We start from the raw sequence: 16,721 nt of genomic DNA, 5'->3' as shown, positions 1-16,721 counted from the left end.
GGATTATTATTATGCCAGTTAGATTTAGCTGGATCTAACCTCCATGAGTTATCGGAATAGTAACACTATTCAGTGGGGCTTAGTCAAAATCTGTACATTTTACAAAAGAAATATAGTTTGGAAGAAAAATATATGATATAACTTCAAAGCTGTGGGTCACTCCTTTTGGACCATTTGTTGCCCACAGGCACCAGGGAGGAGGAGTCGGCCAGCAGGATGGATGTCACCGAGGAAAATATGTGAGTGATCACTGAATAAACTCAAACACAAAAAATGGTTTGTTGAGTTATTGTGTGTGTGTGTGTGTGTGTGTGTGTGTGTGTGTGTGTGTGTGTGTGTGTGTGTGTGTAGGGTATATAAGGAGATGCTTGAGAAGATAGCAGAGCAGAAGTATAGTCTAAGCCAGAAGAAGGACTTGATCGCTAAAATGAGGCACTGGCTGGATGTTGCCGATGATGACATGGCAGTGCTGCGTTCTGAAAACACCACCCTCAGAAAAAAAGTTAAAGCGTAAGTAGTCACACGATGTCTCTACTCATTTAGCAGAAGGATGCCTGAACCGTTTGACTATCAAACTTAACCTGTCGGTTCATCTTCATCTGTTTGAGCTCCCTGCTGTCTTTGACACAGACACGTTGTCTTACCTCCAGCAGAATGTGTTTTTTTGTTATTCAATGCTGTTATCTGTCAGCCATGTTATCTTTGTTACTTACTACTTTTGAACCAATGCTCTAACAAGACGGTGGAAGCACATTCAGGAGCATGTGTATGTGTATCTGCAGCCTGGAGAAAGCCATCAGTGAAGCTCAGAAGGTTGAAGCAGAGCCTTGCAACGGTCTCCTGGCTGATGACCTTGGTGTAAAGACATGCAGGGAAAAAAAGATTCAGGAATTGGTGTGTTGCCAGAAATTTTAGTGTTACATTTTGTATTACTGGTGTCTTCAACAAAGACATTTAGACATTGGATACAAATATAATGCTGCATTTAAGACCACACGAGCTAAATCAGCACATCAGGCAAATGAAAATCTTTGATGACATCTTGTTTTACATTGTGTTGATAAATGGCCCTGCTCTATGCCAATGTGACTTCAGGCAGAGCTCAGCTCTACTAGTAACTTTTAATAAACATTGAATGAATTTTTTATATTTCAGAAACCACTATATTCTTATTCTTAACATCCTCATAATTTGTTAAATTGTGTCCTTTATTGTCGTCTGATCCAGGTCCATGTATACAGGCCACGTGGCATGTCACTTGTAAAAAATATGCAATAACACTGAAGTATATGTCATGGATCTTCAAAATGTAACATTTCCGATTTACGTTTTTTTATCCGAATTATGTATTTCATTCTCTATGATTTCATTCCACAAGATCAAGTAATACAATCTAGATTTATACAGCACATATACAACAGGATAATTGCACATTACTTTTGATCTCAACATCAGAGCATTCACAGTTGAAGTGAATCACATGTCACATTGTATAGATGTATGGTTGAACAGATGGTTTACATTTTAAATATCTCCAGGTAAACCTTCAAGCTGTTTTTTTTGTGCAGGAAAAGGAAGCCACCATGATGAAGAAACAGAATAAGAAGCTAACTGAAGAGGCATGGTGTCTGTTACTTTTCACATAGCAACTCAAATCGGTCATACTACAGTTAGAAGTAGTATCAACATTTCAAAAACACTTGACACAAATAAATGTAATTCTGCGTTTTTCAGCTTAAGATCCTCCAGCAAGAGAGAGAGCAGGCCCAGATCAGCTCCAGCAAATCCAGGGTTGCTCTTCAAACCATTGAGGTAGCCCTATGGATTCAACATGGAGATATTTAACTCCTTTTCTCTAAAAATGGCTCCTGATTTGTTATGTCATGTGTTTCTTCAGTGTGCGTTGGAAGAGGCTCAGTTAGGGCTTGAGAATAGGGATGAGGTTATTTATCAGGTAGGAACAGAGACATCAGCACAGATTTTTCTCTTTGGAGTTCAACAAGAATATTTTGAATGTTCTCTTTTTTTCATTATCTGAACATCACATTTTTGTTTACGTGTGTTTGCGATAGAAAAACTTGCACATAAAGCACTTGGAGGAAAGGGTCGAAGAGAGCTCCCATGCCATGGAGGTAAAGATGGTCTCATTCATCGCTAATCGGTTAAGAAAGAGTAGAAAGAACAGTATTCACTCAGCCACAGACTGCTGTCGGATAATATCTTGATACAATGCGCTGTTGAAGTGTGTTTTGTAGTCTCATCATGTCTCTCTACTCCAGTTTTTCAGGCTGACAAATATGGAGCTGAAAAAGCAGTTGGAGGACAGACTGGATGAGGCCTCATTGTAACCCTGATGCACAATATTCTCTTGCTTTGAAATAATACCTTGACCGACACTGAATCACCTGTATGCACTCATACTGTACTGTGATTCTGCTGTTGGTTTCCAGAACTATTGTGAATGATCGGATGGGAGATAAGGAAGGATTCCTCAGTCCCCCTTTGTCCTTTGCAGAGGAAATTAAGCTTTTGAACTCTTCAGCTGAAGTGGAAACCATCGTGTCAGACTCCACAGATCTTAGACATGTAGGACCCCTCCCTCAGTGCTTAGACTTTTGAACTTGAGAGAATGTTAATTCAGTTGCCAGTTTATTGGGTTCCCCTGGCAGTCTTAATACAGTCCTGCAATAAATCCTATGAAGTGGCAACTGAGTGATGCTGGATCTGATTGTCCTGTACTTCTACAAGTTACCACTATAGTGTGCCACTACAAAACCCAGATTCAAACCCTTTCTGTTAGAAAGTAGATGTAGAAATTATGAGATCAGTGATGTCTGGTTCTGTGTCTGTAGGAGGAAACTCAGACTGAAGAGCTGCTGAAACCTCAACGTTGCACACTAGACCTTCAGACTAAAAGGTACCTTAGTTTAAAATGATAAAAAACACATTGATTTTTCTTTGTTTCCTCATTCATTGTCGCCCCTCTGGTTTCTTCGTTGTCTAAGGTGTGCAGGTGTTTTGGAGGCAGCCGTCCTGACAGCAGTTTTTCTGGTGTTTGTCATCGTTCTCTCTGTTTTGGCCTTTGTGCCTCCAAGAAGCTGTCCAGGAAACCTTTTCCCCATCAACACCCTGCAGAGCTTTACACGCCTGATTTTAAAACCCTACTGCAGTTTGCATCATGGGGCCATAACTCCTGTTTGAACTAAACACTCCCTCTAATAAACATGTTAACTCCTTTTATTTGACTGATAGTCAAGTTTTTTTATATATATGTTCTGCTCAGCAGCTCATAGGTCATAATTTTGCAAATGTATTAAGACTTATGGCAGCTTTTGATAAAATTGCAATCATTAACTTGACAAAAATGTCTGCAGTGAAACATACTAGATATTATATATTGTATCAGTAAATGTCTCAATTTATTTTGACTTGGATATGTGTGAATTGAAAGAACAGATATCAACATAATGTACTGTATACCTTTTTTGTTTACATTTTTTGATTTGGGTTTAGATGAGGAGATAGGAATTATCGTTATTTTTTTACATAGAAGAAAATCCTGCTCAACCCATGTGTAAAATTAAAAGAAAACTATAAAATTAATAAATAAATTAAATTACACCAAAGTCGATCGATGAAAATAGTAAATAAACATCTGTAGTTTTATATCATATGTAGTTTTTGTTTGCTGTAATTGTTTCTTCTGTTGCAGCACAATGAGGGAAATTGTCCTAAATTGGGAAGAAACCCACTTAATGTTTCATACTATTGCTCTTTCAATGTAGTTTTCTTTTACACAGAAAGATCACTTTGGATTCTACTATCATAAAAATAGGGAGGGATGTCTTTGTGGCAAGTATGGAGAAATTGTTACAGCAGCCCATAAATACATGTGCATATTTGAGTATTGTATGAAGATTCAATTCAATTTCTTTTGTATAGCCCTTCAGAGGGCTTCTCAATCCGTACACATGCAACCTCCTCTGTCCCAGGACCCTCACATTGGTTCAGGAAAAGCCCCTTTAACAGGGAGGAAAAGAGAAGAAACCTGAGTAATGATGGATAAAGTATGACTGCTAATAACAGCAGCATTGGATTTAGTAGAACGATGATAATAAGAGCAGTAATGGTATCGGTAATAGAAACAGTAATGTGACTATTAATGATGTAGCAGTCACTGACCACGATCCATGGTACACTTGAAGGAAGTGTATATTGAGTTATTAGTTATTTTGTGAGAACCTAATTACCAGAAATTGGTAAGTATGCCAGTAAGAAATGACTGAATATCTTTTCAGCAGCATCCGGCCATCAAGTATCAGGTTAGTTCCCTCCCGCCCCCCCAAAAAAGCCTGCCAGTCTCTCAGTCGCCCCTCCCAGCTGAAGGCGCTCCCTGGTGGTCTTGTCCACGACTGGAGGAAAACACCCCCTCCCGAGCGGAAACGCACCGAGTGGGGGGGCATATGTAGGGCAGGAGGGAAGGAGACGATGGTCTGAATCCAGAGATGTTTTTACATCGGAGCTGGCTGCTGATTTCATTGTGTGTCTGCTGGAGTTTGAGCTCGTGGACGCGGCTGCTGCGTCGGTGCTGACTCGCGCTGAGATGCTGCTGGCGGGCCGAACCCATCACGCGCACGCCTGGATCGTGGATGGAGCCCAACGCTGAAATAACCGAAAGAAGATAACTCGGAAACGGGAGAGGCCAGTTTGATCCAGCCTGGTAAACGAACGGGGGACCGGCTGCTCGAGGAGCGGCGGAGGCGACATGTTCTGAGCGGAGAGCCGGCGAGCGAGGGCGGCTGGCGGGATGAAGGCGCCGCGGAGACCGAGACAGACGCGCCTCCTCCCGCGGTTGTGCGTCTGTGGACTCGCTCTGCTCGCGGTCGCCTGGATCTTTAACTTCAACGATGTTACAGGTGCTTCACCAGGAATGTACAGATACATGTGTATGGTTTCATCTGCTCTAAGCTTATTCGTTACTCGTTGTTTATAACTATGCAAATAACATGTTAGATTGCAGTAATATTACAGTTAATTACAACCATAACATGTCTTAGCAGGACAGTAGACATATATCAATACGTCAAAGTACGGCACATTTTGTTTTGTATTTATCTATACGTCAATCCCTATTTTTTTAGGTTTCCACGCATCCACTGTGGGTCATGACATCTCCTTGTCCAAGAGAGAGTTCATCCAGCAAGAAGACGACATCAAGAATGTTTCTGGATCTGGTGAGATATTTAATCGTGTGTGAGTGTGAGAGAGAGAGAGAGAGAGGTGATTTATTATTGTCTATTCTTATAAAATAGAGCACATTCAGTCTTGTGAGTGAGTTGAGTTGGCCTGGGGACCTTTTAACAGGCCTAGATTTTTAGGTTTGATTACACATTCATTACAACATGAATATCCAAACCCACGGTGATGATTTTAGTAACAAAAATATGTGCATGCGTGTGTTTTGTGTGCCAAGGCAGGGTGAGAGTGGTGTGTTCACTGTTAAGTCTATCTTCTCTGCGCATCAACCTATAGCTCTCCGCTCCACCTCATCCTTCAACTCTGCACATCTTGATGTTTAAACAGTTAGGCCTTTGAGGGGACCCGGTTGCTAGGAAACTGAATGCTGAATTTGTGGTTGGATGGCATGTGTGCATCTGGATCTGTTTAAAGTGCCTCTGCCCTGTCGTCATGACCTGATGATGAGTAGCCTCATCAGCAGTTCTCTCATCGCCTGTGTGCTTGGATCCATTCGGCTGTTTGGAAAGACTGAGAGAGAAACAGTGACAGCATCTTACGATCTGAGAGATGAAGAGATGTTGTGGCCAATTACAGATAATAAAGCTGCATGTATTGAGCTCTAAAGCCTGCCGGTGGGAAATAAAGTACAGATTAACTTCAAGACCTCGAAGACATTATCTTCCAATTCCCATATTACTTATTTTCACGAGAATCATCTTGTTCTTGGTGATAAAAAAATATCCAGTTTGTTCTGTGTCCAAACAAAACCATGTGACATAGTATCATTTGATATTACATGACATGATGCATGTTTGGTGATGAAGGCACAATGTTGCCTCTGTGCAGGATCCCATCCACCTTCGTCACACTTGTTTCACTCGCATGTTTGTTGCTTTTATTTTCAGTGGCGGTTTCATAAATCTTGACTCACGAATAAATCTGAAAGTCAAAAAGCAAAAGCTTTCTCTTTTTTGACACAGTGAGTTGTGGCATTTGTTTGAACATTGTCTAACATTGTCTAACGCTTTTATGAAAGAGCTGAAAAAGAATGCAGACATAAATAATTGGGTGCAGATAAGCATCAGTGACGGATTGAAATCACAAGATGAGAGATTTCAAAGGAAGTGTTGGAAAACCTCAATTATAATGTAGCTGAACTGGGGTTGTCACATGACTTCAAGTTGTCTCTGCCCTTGTTGCTAGGGGATACAACCGGACACACGTTCAACAAAGTCATTCACACACACACACACACACACACACACAAAGTGGCAAACTAAAATTATTTTCATTATTGATTAATCTGCTGGATATTTTTCTCCATAGGCTGATTTAAAGATGCAACATATTATTTTCTGAAGCTCAATGCAGTGTCATCAAATTGCTTTTTTTTTATCTGACCAAAAGTCCAAAACCCAAAGATATTTAGTTTAAAATGACACAATGCCCAGTTCACACTACACACCTTTAGCGCAGATTTTTAGCTCGACGGGGAGTCTGTCACGGATCTACAGCCAATGAGAGAGCAGGACACAGATTGAGCAGGAAATTAAAAGACACAAAAAAAGTTGTGTCGTGTGAACAGTGCAGCAATCCGATGAACGTGAGACAAAGACCTTGGAAGAGCCAGAGGTCTCTGCGTTGCAGATCTGAGGCTCTTTTCACAACAGCCATGGAGCTCTTTTCCCATCTTTATTCAAGAGCTTGGTTTTTCAAGAGCACGACTTATTGATTTCATGTTCAGATTTTGTAATTTCACTCAAAACCCTGTCCTCACACTCAGTAGGCCTTGCTCGCGCTTGGATTTTCTCTGTTTCTGCTCAAACTGCATGCTTGAACACACATCTATATAGATGTATATGTGTTCCTTCTCCTCGCTTGGGCTGCTTCTGTTTGCTCGTTAGTAACCACCCGTCAGTGACGCTCTATGAAATACAGCAACGAGGCGGGAATAATTTAACTGGTCAACACTTTACCTGGTATTCCATTGGTTGGGGCATTTCAACAGGGTTATTGCCCCCCAAAAAACTCAAGAGCAGAGGAGAGATCTGAGAGCAGATGTTTTTGGAGCACACAGAAGCAGCCCAAGTGTGAGGAGAAGGGCTGAAGCGGGCAGCGCATGAAATCTGTGCAAGCAATAATATAACTGAGTGCAAGCTTACAGTTTGAGCAGAAATCAAAGCGCAAGCCAGGGCTAACAGAGTGAGGACAGGGTTTTCAGGGAAAGAGTTATCAATGAGTCATTCTCTCGAAATGAAAGACCACACTCTCAAATAAAGATAGGAAAAAAGCTCCATAATAACATTCTTAAAGGTGCTTTGTGCTGCTGGAGGTGTCAGTGAAACAATCAGAAAATGTAATTTCTCTTATTCACTGCTTTGTTGTCGCTCACGCCGCTCCCTCTCTTGAATGCAGTGTGTTTACAAACAGCAACGGACAATGCTATTATAGAATTGAAAAAACATATAATCTAACATATACATTTTAAATGAAATCGCAGAAGGGACAGGGAGCCCATGGAGGGACATATTAGCAACACATCTTCTGATTTCAGAGGCTGGATCTTAAAGATGTTAGGCATTTTTGTTTTGAAAATGACTGAAATGTTTAATTGATTCAGAAAATTCTCGCCAACTGATTCTTCTGTGATCAACCAATCGATTAATCCACTTATCGTTTCAGCTCTAGTTCAGGAATTTCCCTCATGTTATACATAACTATGTTCCTGTCTGGCCATCTCTTCTCCAGCTATCAGTGATTTCCCTGAAGACATCTTCACTCCAGAGCAGAGGAGGCAGGGAGCGGTCCTCCTTCATGTTCTCTGTGTGAGTATCGGCTCTGCCTGGAAGAAAGAATTTGAAATGAAGGAAGCTTCATTTTGTTGCATTAAACTCACAAAGAGATACGTGTGTATAAGCCACAGGGCCAATAACGTGTCTCCTGTATTTCACAGGCGATCTACATGTTTCATGCGCTGGCCATTGTGTGTGAATTTTACTTTGTGCCATCACTGGAGAAAGTATCAGAGGTATGAACTAAAGACACATCTAAATAAATAAAAGCATGTAGGATTTATAGTATAGTTTGTCTACTATTGTACTATAGTTGATGTTGTCACCGGGGTTTTCACCAAAGCATCTGTTTATTTTCTTTCCCTTCAAACGTTTCAAAGATAAAGATGGAGCTATTTTCTTACTCTCTATATATCCCATGAAATGAATTAAACCAACAAGGCATTAGTCCAGCTATGTCAGTACTTTCTGTCCTCCCCCTGTCCCAAGCACATTCGTTTTCACTGAAGAGGCAAATCTTTCATAACGGATCACATATGCATTCTTTATTTGTATTATTATGTTTAAAGGCATAATCGCCTAAACAGTTTTGCAGTTTAGTTTTAATCAAATATCACTCACACATGAGTAAATAGTGCATTTGTTGGGGACTATTTTCAAATGGATTAATATTCATCTGGGACACTGCCATGTTAATCTTATCAAAGGAACTTGTCAGCCAGTGCAACATTGTGGCTCATTGATGTGTTTCTGATTGGCTTTGGATACACACTCTCATTAGTAAAGAAGAAAGAAGCATGTATAATATCACCAGTTTCATCCTTTAATGTGTTTAAACTCGTCTTCCTTCATCCTCCAGAACCTTCACCTCAGTCAGGATGTTGCCGGGGCAACCTTCATGGCAGCTGGGAGCTCCGCCCCCGAGCTCTTCACCTCTCTGATTGGTCAGTACGGCGCTCGTCTAATCAATTACTCACTCTAATGGGTGAGCCCAATGAGTGCTACTTCAGTTCTCAAATTAACTGCAGTCCTATGCATCTTCACCGGCTTCAGACTGAGTCAAGTGAATGCGGGCAGATGCGCTGATTTCAAGCAGGAAGTAGACATGAACAAAGATGGCGAGAAGAGCATGTTTCCTTTTGCTTGATGGTTTGCCAGCTCACCTGCAAATCACTTCAGTGGCCCAGATGTTCTCACAAGTATTTTTCTCAAAAATCATTATTGATAGATGCGGATTTAAATGTAAAAAATACACTTTGGGTCGAAAAATCACAGAAATATGGATTTTTCTTTTTTTAATCCAGGAATTGACACTGAAGAAATCAATACCCAGATATAAAACAGAGACAGAAACCATCGCACACATGTTTTGGAAATGTGATAAATTGGAACACTGTTGGGATATATATCCTGAATACTGTTACTTTTAATAGAAGACATATCATACAGTTTATTAAAACAGATACATTGTTGTAATTCGTAATAATGAAAACGTTGCTTCCGAATCCATGAGGCTTGAGGACATTTCCTCACATATTGCCTCTTAAATAATCTATTTTATTCTCAAAAGAAAAAAGGATGGCTCTCATAAGTATTGGAATGGCTTTAGGCAATATTGCAGTGAATATTCCACATGAGGGGCATAAGATAAAAGATATCTGCTCAGCCTCTGTGGTTATGAACCGAAGATGCAATATTTCTTCATTTCCTATAACCACATTAAATACATGTTTGCTGATGATTGATGGCTTCTTTTTTCCTGTTCTGTGTTTTTAGGGGTGTTTATCACAAAAGGAGACGTGGGTGTGGGAACTATCGTGGGATCAGCTGTCTTTAACATCCTGGTTATCATCGGCCTCTGTGGCATCTTCTCTGGACAGGTAGAGCTCAAGCTAAAAGGAGGACTAATATCACTTTTTATGAACTAATTAAACTCATACGACAGAAAAGCCAATGGGTGTTTTTAAAGCTTTTGTTTAAACATGGTTGCATCATCTCATCCCAATATGCTTGATTTCACACATGAAAATGTACAACATGTGTCTCTTTCCAGCCCATCACTCTGAGCTGGTGGCCTTTGTTCCGTGATGCCGTCTTCTACATCCTGTCCATAGTGGTGCTCATCATGGTGAGAAATCCTCCAGTGAATTCCCACAGACATCACCGCCTTTAATTCTACATTTACAAGACCACAAACAGTATGTATGGCTACTAATAGAGAGAAACTACTCACTTCACATTCTATTCCCATTTAATTGTTTTTGCAGGTGATCTATGATGAAAAAGTTGTGTGGTAAGCCTCTGTTGATTGGATATCGGTTTGCAAAATAACTGACTGTCAGTTTAACAAATGTGGTATTTATAAGTGTGTGTGTGTGTGTGTGTGTGTGTGTGTGTGTGTGTGTGTGTGTGTGTGTGTGTGTGTGTGTGTGTGTGTGTGTGTGTGTTTCAGGTGGGAGAGCATCATCCTGATCTCCATGTACGGAATATACATACTCATCATGAAGTGAGACACTTTTTATTTCTCTCACATTTACATACTGTTGTTATGAAGCAACCACACTCTCTATACCTACTAAAGACACAATGTGTGTGTGTGTGTGTGTGTGTGTGTGTGTGTGTGTGTGTGTGTGTGTGTGTGTGTGTGTGTGTGTGTGTGTGTGTGTGTGTGTGTGTTTGTGTAGGTTCAACAGATCTCTGTGCAGCCTGGTAGAGAGACACTGCTCAGGTCAACCATTTCTGAGTAGCCTACGACGGACGACTGCTGTTGGAAATATTGGAGACTGTGACAACGACATGGTGCCGCTGAAGCCAGGTGCTGGATGTTGTGTGTGAACATTCAAAACATGAGAACGTTTCCCTCAGGCTCTGAGCAACATTCAACAGACCTAGAGGCACATTTAAGACTGACAGTCAAACCCATTTTTGTCGCCTTGAGGATTTTCAACAGGCTGAAATAGAAGTAGACCACATTGATGGAAAATATTTGTTCTATCACTCTGTACTCTTTGTGTTCTTGTTTGTCTGCTATCTATTGTTTACTATCTGTCTTATTAAACTATCCTTTCCACTGATATCTCCTGCTAACGTCCATCCATTCCCCCCCACACACTTTCCCCAGACTCATGTGTGGTGGCAGGCCAGGACTCGGGGGTGGTGATGGTGGATGAGATGCTGCACCTGCATCCCCACCAGCTTTCCTTCTCAGAGGCAAGCCTCCGCCTTCTCATCACCCCACATTTCCCCCCCTTCACCCGCCTGCGCATGGCAGCACGCATGGTCATCAACGAGGTACACTGCACTTGCTTGCACCCTTCACATAACATCAAGTTCCACTGGGTTTTCGGCTAGGTTGGTGGGTATTTAAATTTAAAAAGTGCAGCATTTTAAAAAACAATTCATCACTGTCAAATAAGCAGGGTCATATTGGTGAATTTACCTTATATATAATGAAGAATCATTGCACCTGAACTGGATTGGTTCGTAAAGTCCTCTCTTCATAGTTACACAATACTTGCTAGTTTCTTTCCTAAACTGTGTTGCACCATTAAAACTTATATCACAAGTTGTAAAATAACTGCCAAAAACTGTTTTAGGGGCCTTTGCTATGTTTAATTTCAATGTTTACATTGAGAAATGTGTGTTTCAGAGTTCGTAGTATCCACACAGTTTGGAATGAGTGGGAAATGCTGAACCAACTGACTGTAAGAGTGCCATTATATGACTTTTTGAAAGAAACTGCAGATCTCAGTGAGAATGTTGTTTCTCCATTGTCGCTTTCTTCGCTGAAAAGAAGCATAGAGGTTTTTATTTGGAGGTGACTTGGTGGTGGTAGTATATATGATAATTGTGTTTTTAGTTGCTACATTGATTTTTTTAATTTGGTCGTGATTTATCAATTCCAAGATACTATTCACAGCACAACTTATGCACAGGAGTTAGACAGAAAGATAAGGAGGATACATTTTTCTGTCATATTATCAAAGAACATCCTATTTGCTGCCACAAACACACAGACTGCTGCCTAGTGCATAATATTAACCCACAAAAACAGACAAGAACTCAATCTCCAAATCGGCTTCCTCTCTAGCGGCTCTCCTGCATGTATTGTTTGTCAGCTCCAGGACCAAATTAAAGTGTTATTTCCCCGGCTGCTCCTGCTCTGTACCCTGTCCTAAATCACTGCTTACCTAATCCGCTCTGGTGAAGACATGCGTTAGCTACACTCAGATGAAGTTACTTCTCATTTCATTGAGATTTTTTGTTTTTTTTCCTTCCTTCTTTTCTATGACTTAACCCTCACTCCCTCCCCACTCACAGAGGCAGAGGCTGATTCGGTCCCAGGGCGGTCCGGAGGAGGGGGGAGCTTCAGGGGAGGAAGGTTTGGGTGCTAACGGGTTGTGGGAGAGGGAGAACGGGACGGCGTCAGACGGAGACAGACAGCCGCTTGAGGAAGAGAAGGAGAGGGGTAAAGAGACAGGGGGGGAGACGGGCGGGGGAGTGCAGCCTAAAGAGGAAGAGGAAGAAGAGGAAGGAAAGGAGGAGTACACGCCATTCAAGCCCTTCATCCTGCCAGGTGAGAGGTGAATGACATCAGACACTCACATTATTATGCACACATTGCCACACTCTTCTTGTGTCAAATATCTAAATAAAGCTGCAAAATCTCTCAAGTTCTAACTGACATTTCTTTTGACATTTTGCCATAGCAACAAGCAAATTTATATCAATCCTAACTCAGACTATCATCATTGAGGCTGACAGAACAGCTTCCTCCTTGGCTTTTTTCTATAATGTTTTCCAGTGTTATAGATGGATTCATTGCTAATGGAGCTAATTAAAAAATGATGATACTAAGATTATCAAGCCAGGCCACATGAATAATTTACAAGTTTGGATGAATCTGTATTGATCCCTGTGGGGAAACTTGTGTGCACGTGTGTCTGTGTGTTTTCATCATTTCTCCAGATGGTTGGTGTGTGTGTCTGAAGTGGCTGCTCTCTTGGCCGGTGAGCGTCCTGCTTCACTTCACCATCCCCAACTGTAGCCTGCCGCAGTGGGAGCGCTGGTACCTGCTCACCTTCCTGTCCTCCACGCTCTGGATAGCCCTCTACTCTTACCTCATGGTCTGGATGGTAAGAAACACAGTAATGCACCAGTATACTTGCGTACACACGTACACACACACACACACACACGTACACACACACACACACACACACACACACACACACACACACACACACACACACACACACACACACACACACACACACACACACACACACACACACACACACACACACACACACACACACACACAGCCTCCTCCCTCTGTGTCTCTGTCTAGGTGACCGTAATCAGCTACACACTTGGGATTCCAGAAGTCATCATGGGCATCACTTTTCTAGCAGCCGGCACCAGCGTCCCTGACTGTATGGCCAGCCTCATTGTCGCCCGACAAGGTGTGTTTGCGTGTGTGTTTGCGTGTGTGTTTAAACTGTCTGAGCACACATTTACATAGTTGAATCATTTATACCACCTCGCTTTATTTGCACATTTCAGTATGTTACAAAACTAAATCACATTCACAAGCACACTTTTGACAGTAAACTGGAAACGTGAAGCCGTTTGACTGGATGTTATTTGAATGCCTTCGCACTTCATGAATTTCACATGATTTTTATTGCGTACACGTCAAATGTTGCAGGGATGGGCGACATGGCTGTGTCCAATTCCGTTGGCAGTAATATCTTTGACGTGCTGCTGGGTCTGGGCTTCCCCTGGGCACTAAGGACTCTCGTCGTCAGCTACGGATCAGTGGTAACCCAAATAGTTTTCTTTATGTACAGCTGACTTGACCCATGATCTTAATAACATAGCAATATCCTATCGGTGGTCCCGTCTCTCCCCCTTGTCCCCGCTTGACTATCCACTCATGCCCTCTAAAACATACGTCTATAAAATAAATCTTATATCTGAATATTGTTCAGCATTTCAAAGAATAAATGTTTTTAAACGTGAATCATGCTTCATTTTGGGGGCTCAGACCTTTGTCGAACCTCTTCATCGATCTCCCAAGCCCTATCAGTCCAAATAGGGCCTCTGGTGTGATACAGCAAAACAAAACGGCACATCCTGGCCTTACAAGTCAATATAAGTCAATTGTTCATGTTTATGGCACTATTCCACAATAAATATTAGCATAAACCAAGTATGACTTAAAAAACTACTTTTCTTTTTTTTTAATATATTTTTTAATTTCCTTTTCTGTGTGCTATCATAACCTAATATATCACTTACACATATATGAATGTATTATCTATGTTCACAAGGGTTTTCTGTATATTATAGCTTTTTTAATTATTCACATAGACCTTGGGGTTGAGGAGATATTCAGTATTTAGTTGAATGCAAACCATTCGCAATTTTCGCCATTAAATTGCTGGGGTTAAGAAGGTGTATCGAACAACACCTTGAATGAACACACATTTTATGAATGGAATTCATCAACATGTTAATGCTCTGTCATCTCTGTTTTTTTAGGTGACAATCAACAGCAAAGGCTTGGTATACTCAGTGATCCTCCTGTTGGCCTCAGTCATCCTCACTGTGAGTTAGATCCCCATCTGATCATTGTTGTTAAAATTCAGTTCAATCATCTTATTATTTCTTAAATTGTAACATGAATAAACAAAGTGTGCACCACCTTCTTTAATCATTTCTTCTTATATTTTTCCTGTCAAGGCCTGAGAGCCCTTGTCTCTTTTTTTCAAACTCAGGGAATTATATGCAGGGCAGTGCAAAGGAAACAAAGCTCTCTCTCTCTTTACTCTCTCAGGTCCTGTGTGTCCACCTGAACTGCTGGAAGTTGGACCGCAGGCTGGGACTCTGTCTCATAGTGCTTTACACCATCTTCCTCCTCTGCTCCGTCGGCTTCGAGAGTTTGTAGACTCACGTACAGTCAAACAACAGGACGCATAAACAAGATGTCTGACTTGTTATCCACCTTCACTGCTGCCATTATTCATCAGATGTACGGACTGATGCGTTTTCCTTTCACTACACAGTGGCTTTACATGTTTGAGCAGCATTACTGCATCACCGGCTGCCTGAAAGCTGCATTGTTTACCTTTGATAAATAAGTATTTTACATAGTTTTGTACCGAGCACCTCCAGCCCAGAGTTTGTGTAATCAGACCCAACTGGTAATGCACTATGTCTCGCAACACATTTATAAAGTATTGTATTTGTATTCTAAAACCAATATTGTAGAAGGAACCCCAAAGTGTGTAACTTTACTTATTAATGTTATGACTGCCACGAGTAACCTCAATGAGCAGTTGATTAACCGTATTAATTCATGTAGTTGCTTCTCAATGCTTGAAGTTATTTTGTGTCAAAGTTAATGTTGTGTCTGTAGTTGTAACCAGCAAAGCATGGCTGATCATCACGCTCCCTATAATTGCACTAAGCCACTGTTGTCTTGCCCCCTGTGCTGGAACAAAGGCAATGTGTTTTTGAATGTCTGTGTTTGGAGAGTCCTTGAGTGTGTGTTGTTGAGTGAAATAAAATGTGTTCTGTGAGGTTTTGCTTATGTCTTTTGTAAATTGCCTTCACTTGCGCTTATAAGTCAAACATGTGACAAGAATAAGACGACGTGAAGAATCAAACCAAAGCATACACCATGAAATGAGTCTTGTATTTAACAACCCAATGAAAGGAAAACAAATAAGGCATACGCAGTACATATACTGTATGTACATGTATTTGTCCTCCTCAATTGGGGGGGTGGATACTATATAATTTGACATTTTACAATGCTTAATACAAACATTACATACTATACTGTGACTTTGTAGTTGACATTTATTATGGCATACTATATACTACTAGTTTTTTCATAAGTTGTTCCACCTAATGTGTATTGTGGTTACGCCACAAATATTAATACTTGTTTTTAATAGTGCTTCAATATAATTCATGGCAAGAAAAGACAAGTTCTGTGGTTGCAGGAAATGGTGCCATAGTATAACAGACTAATGTAGTTTGCAGTCACATAGAGCTATTACCTTCAGTACTTCAGCACTGTGGTCAGCTTCAACGCCTTCAGCTGGCTGGTACAGGGAGCTGTCCAAGTACTGAAGCAGTACACAAACCTCAATCATCCAGATTTCCTTACACAATGAATGGTCATTGCACACTACATACTGACTGCATACATTACACAAGATGTAACGAATTATACTTCTCATAGTACACCATCTTTGCTCTTAGTATAGAAATAATCGGTTTTGTACCATCATAGTGTACCAGCGGACAGTGTTAAACCTCACGATGTTTTTCCAAAGATTTGATATATTTCTGTTTTTGTTGAGGGTTTTCAATCACCATCCATATTTTTTTGAGAAACATTTAACAGCTGTGAATAACCGCTTCATTCCCTTTGTGCGTTTGTCACATTTTCCTATGTGAACACACTTGATACTTAAGACTAAGGCTTAAAATGAGTTGGTAGTGTGGATGTGCACAAACCGAGCCCCCACCACAGAAGCAACACAATACTTTAACTGCAGATGGCTATAAACTAGTCAAAATGTACATTATGCAATTCCACCAAGAGCATATGTATTAATATGTAAAACAATTACAATGTGCATGTAATTCAAAGTGATTTTTATTTCAGTCAGG

At 40.8% G+C, this 16,721-nt stretch overlaps 2 protein-coding genes across 2 annotated transcripts; both read left to right on the top strand.

The window, feature by feature from the left end:
- Positions 1-364: 364 nt before the first annotated feature.
- On the top strand, positions 365-3,201 carry LOC306745914 (uncharacterized protein; the record flags this gene model as incomplete). Its single annotated transcript, XM_079228778.1, has 10 exons — positions 365-510; positions 783-894; positions 1,569-1,619; positions 1,735-1,812; positions 1,898-1,954; positions 2,073-2,132; positions 2,280-2,344; positions 2,451-2,586; positions 2,853-2,917; positions 3,006-3,201. The coding sequence occupies 10 exons, from the start codon at positions 365-367 to the stop codon at positions 3,199-3,201; spliced, it is 966 nt and encodes a 321-aa protein (XP_079084904.1).
- A 1,606-nt stretch (positions 3,202-4,807) lies between these two features.
- LOC306745913 (sodium/potassium/calcium exchanger 3-like) lies at positions 4,808-14,982 on the top strand (the record flags this gene model as incomplete). Its single annotated transcript, XM_079228777.1, has 17 exons — positions 4,808-4,916; positions 5,142-5,234; positions 7,987-8,063; positions 8,192-8,266; positions 8,890-8,974; positions 9,807-9,910; positions 10,084-10,158; positions 10,298-10,323; positions 10,483-10,536; positions 10,715-10,845; positions 11,152-11,321; positions 12,351-12,606; positions 12,999-13,165; positions 13,381-13,495; positions 13,741-13,853; positions 14,577-14,642; positions 14,872-14,982. The coding sequence occupies 17 exons, from the start codon at positions 4,808-4,810 to the stop codon at positions 14,980-14,982; spliced, it is 1,827 nt and encodes a 608-aa protein (XP_079084903.1).
- Positions 14,983-16,721: the final 1,739 nt, after the last annotated feature.

The sequence above is a fragment of the Taurulus bubalis genome (assembly GCF_910589615.1).
Source record: "Taurulus bubalis genome assembly, chromosome: 13".
NCBI classification, from domain to species: domain Eukaryota; kingdom Metazoa; phylum Chordata; class Actinopteri; order Perciformes; family Cottidae; genus Taurulus; species Taurulus bubalis.
The sequence above is the reverse complement of the archived record's forward strand: the minus strand, read 5'-3'. Positions and strand labels throughout refer to the sequence as shown.